General features: G+C 53.4%; 1 protein-coding gene across 2 annotated transcripts; it reads left to right on the top strand.

Moving 5' to 3' along the window:
* The first annotated feature begins 234 nt into the window (after positions 1–234).
* On the top strand, positions 235–2,982 carry LOC123130325 (eukaryotic peptide chain release factor subunit 1-2). Of its 2 annotated transcripts, XM_044550255.1 has the most exons (4): positions 395–598; positions 670–750; positions 1,080–2,550; positions 2,654–2,982. In XM_044550255.1, exon 3 carries the CDS (start codon positions 1,119–1,121, stop codon positions 2,439–2,441), a length of 1,323 nt encoding a protein of 440 aa, XP_044406190.1. In that variant the 5' UTR covers positions 395–598; positions 670–750; positions 1,080–1,118; the 3' UTR covers positions 2,442–2,550; positions 2,654–2,982. The 2 variants fall into 2 exon arrangements, with proteins under 2 accessions (XP_044406182.1, XP_044406190.1); XM_044550247.1 differs by lacking the exon at positions 670–750 and having other exon boundaries at positions 235–598.
* Positions 2,983–4,047: the final 1,065 nt, after the last annotated feature.

Here is a 4,047-nt window from a genome sequence, read left to right on the forward strand (position 1 = left end):
GTGGACGGCGCGTCGTCGCAGAAAGCATCGTAGTACAACTGCTGTCTTGCTCGGGTGGCGATCGGAAATATCTCGGGGGGTCGTCAGGTCAGGACTCAAAAGGCGGCACGTGAAGATGCGCCAGGTGCTGCGTGTTGCTTGGGCGCCGCTGTAGGACGCGCGGACACTTGGCTAAGCCTGAGCGGAGCTGGTTGGAAGAAACCAGACGAATTCTTTCCTTTGGAGACCTGGCTTGGTAGGTAGCCAGAACCGGAAGGCACCCGTTTGGTGCGTTGATGTTCCGTTTCTCTTCCTCTCATTCTGATCACGCGGATGCCCGGCGGGCGGGTGGCACGTTGCCATGCGTACGCGTGGCAGCACAGTATCTTAAAAACAATGGCGTGCTTTCGCGAGAGTTCGCAACCATCTCCGCCTTCTCGTCTTCCGTCTAAAAAGCACCGGTCTCCTTCCTGTCCTGAGCACACCACCACGCCACAACACCAAAGAGGAAGCGTACGAGGGAGAGGCGCTCGGCTCGCCTGCGTCTGTCTCCGCTTCTCGCGAGCCCGGCGTCACCCGCCGCCGGGCACGCACCACGCCCACGCCCACGCCCACGCAGGTACTCCTCGCCCTTTCTGCCTGTCTTCTCCTCTTATATGTCTTATTAATCATAAGGTTGCTATGAAGAAGACTATGATCGAGCTGAGCATGCATGATCTGTCTGCGGCTGCAAACAGGCCGACGGCTAAATCTTGATCTATGTTGCTTAAGGTAGGAAATGTAGATTTTTACTGATCCTATCCATGGTATCGTGTTAGATCTGCTTTGCCTGACGGGTTTGGGAAGCTAGTGCATCATTTCTGGTCAGTTGGTCATCTGACCATTTTGTCAGTCTCATCCTGTGCACATCACCAAGATAGTATCCGATTTTTGTTATTATTATTTGCCTCTCGTTTAAGAGTGGGAAGATATATTGCATTTGCACATGATTACGGTAGTGTCTAGTGTGTGTTCCTTCAGATCAATTCAAGTGGTCTTTACATGCTTACTATTCTGGAATCTGGGCTAATTAACCTGCACCTTGAACTAAAATTGTGTAGGTATAGGTGAAGGCTGACCTGCAAACACTACTAGTCAAGATGGTGGTGGAGGGATACGAAACGGACAAGAACATCGAGATATGGAAGGTGAAGAAGCTGATCAAGGGGCTGGACGCGGCGAGGGGCAACGGCACGAGCATGATCTCGCTCATCATGCCGCCGCGCGACCAGGTCTCCCGGGTGGCCAAGATGCTGGGCGACGAGTACGGGACCGCCTCCAACATCAAGAGCCGGGTGAACCGCCAGTCCGTGCTGGCCGCCATAACCTCTGCCCAGCAGAGGCTCAAGCTCTACAACCGGGTGCCCCCCAACGGCCTCGTGCTCTACACCGGCACCGTCGTCACCGACGACGGCAAGGAGAAGAAGGTCACCTTCGACTTCGAGCCCTTCCGGCCCATCAACGCGTCGCTCTACCTCTGCGACAACAAGTTCCACACCGAGGCGCTGAACGAGCTCCTCGAGTCCGACGACAAGTTCGGCTTCATCATCATGGACGGCAACGGCACGCTCTACGGCACGCTGAGCGGCAACAGCAGGGAGGTCGTGTACAAGTTCAGCGTGGACCTGCCCAAGAAGCACGGGCGGGGAGGGCAGTCCGCGCTCCGCTTCGCGCGCCTGCGCATGGAGAAGCGGCACAACTACCTGCGCAAGGCGGCCGAGCTCGCCACGCACTTCTTCATCAACCCTGCCACCAACCAGCCCAACGTCGTCGGGCTCATCCTGGCCGGCTCCGCCGATTTCAAGACCGAGCTGGGCAAGTCCGAGATGTTCGATCAGCGGCTGCAGGCCAAGATAATCAAGTCGGTCGACGTGTCGTACGGCGGCGAGAGCGGCTTCAACCAGGCCATTGAGATGTCTGTGGAGGTCCTCTCCGAGGTCAAGTTCGTCCAGGAGAAGAAGCTCCTTGGGAAGTACTTCGAGGAGATAAGCCAGGACACCGGGAAGTACGTCCTCGGCGTGCAGGACACCATGGCGGCCCTCGAGATGGGCGCGGTCCACACGCTGATCGTGTGGGAGAACCTCGACGTCAGGCGGTACGAGCTGAAGAACTCCGCCACGGGGGAGACGATGGTGAAGTACCTCAACGGCGGCCAGGAGGCGGACCAGAGCAACTTCGTCGACGAGGCGACGTGCGGGGAGCTGGATGTTGTTGACAGGGTGCTGCTGCTGGAGTGGTTCGCCGAGAACTACCAGCAGTACGGCTGCAAGCTGGAGTTCGTCACCAACAGGTCCCAGGAAGGATCGCAGTTCTGCCGGGGCTTCGGCGGCATCGGCGGGATCCTCCGCTACCCGGCGGACGTCGCCGCCTACGACGACGAAGACGACATGCTGGATGACGACGTCTATGAAGGCCTCGAATAGCAATCAACTGAAGCTTCAGTGCACACGGTCCGGGAGGAGCCTGCGCTGGCCCCGACCGCGCCGGGACGAGACCCTGAAACATCCAAACGATCGGTGCAAGGAAAACAAGGTATGGGCATGAAACTGGCCATGGTTGATTCAGTTTCTGTTTGTCTCTCTTCTGATCTTTTTGACTGACCTTGATCAACATTCACAACGTCTGCTTTGAGCAGGAGGTGGGACAGAACAGAGGATCTAAGCAATTACAGTCCGGATCTTGAGCAAGGCACAATGATGGCGTTGATGCTTTGGAGTTGAAGGTCGCTTCCTCTCTGGATCCATCCCTGGAAATTTGGTGATGCTACTAAGCAGCCGTGGCTGCCTTCTCTTGCTGCATCAGAGAATGCTTATTAGAGTCGTATTAGTTGCGAGTGAGTCACAGACTCCCAGTGGTGTTCCTGAGTCGCCTTATTATGAGCTTATGCTACTACAACAACTGCTTGAAATAATGTTGTATATGTATTGTGTTCGATTTTATATGTGAGATTTATTGCTATGGTAAGACTCGAGACCTGTACATGTGGTACTTAAGGCATTTCTAACCAATCCCCTATATTCCAATGACGGTTAATTTATCCTCTGCCGCTTATCCCTAGCCCATATTTACTCCATCACTCGTCGGCAGAAATCACATATCTGACCTCAGGCAGAAATCAAATCACAAACTGACCTGGTTACGAAAAAATTTCACTCTGCTGACCCTTTGATGTGGCGCCCGACAGTCGGACGCCGCACCCTACTGTGCAGCGCCCTTCCCTTAGGCGTCGCACATCCTGTCAGCGTGGCAGCCCTGATCCAATTACGGCCCCGCACGCACATGTGCAACGCCTAAGATCTAGGCGCCACACACCTGTAATGTGCAGCGCCTAGCTCTTGGGCGCTGCACAGTCTGTGTTCCACTTGGGCTGGCCCCACCCTCTCTCCCCTCCCACCCCCACCCCACACACCCCCATCCGACCCAAACCCTTAGACTTGCGGCCCTCCTCTCTTCCCCTCTCCCCCCTCTCAAATCCTTCTCAAATCTTGCAAATCCGCCACACACCGTGGATTTCAAAGCCAACCCCTCCCTTAAGGTAATCTCCTCCGATCCCCTCGTTTTCATCCATAGGAATTGTCACATTTGCTCAAATCTTACTAGTTTGGGGAAACCCTAGATTTTGATAGGATTTGGAAATTTGTGTTGAATGATGTTATATTTCTTTGCTAATTTGAGTTGTTTAGGCTTTCATAGTATGCTAGGGTTAGGGTTATGTGTGTTCGATGTTGGTGTTAGGGTTATGTTGGTGTTAGGGTTGTGGTTATTGTTATGTGGGGGTTAGGGTTATTAATTCATATATATGTTAGGGCATATGTGTGCAAATATTTTTCTTAAGTATTTACTTGATATATGTGCGTTTTTTATTATTGTAGGGATGGGGAGAACATGTGTTTATGTTCATCATGTCGATAAAGAGGCCTTTTTGAAAGGCAATGTTGAGACAGACCCGGATGAGCTTGACATGGTGTTTAAGAGTAGTCCTAGCTATGCGGAGCTTCTGAAACAAGTGAGGAAAGATTTGAATTGGAT

Source organism: Triticum aestivum, chromosome 1B, assembly GCF_018294505.1.
Source record: "Triticum aestivum cultivar Chinese Spring chromosome 1B, IWGSC CS RefSeq v2.1, whole genome shotgun sequence".
NCBI classification, from domain to species: domain Eukaryota; kingdom Viridiplantae; phylum Streptophyta; class Magnoliopsida; order Poales; family Poaceae; genus Triticum; species Triticum aestivum.

What these genes read in the sequence shown, in the direction of transcription:
- LOC123130325 (XM_044550247.1), top strand. Translation starts at nt 1,119, where the DNA reads ATGGTGGTGGAGGGATACGAAACGGACAAGAACATCGAGATATGGAAG.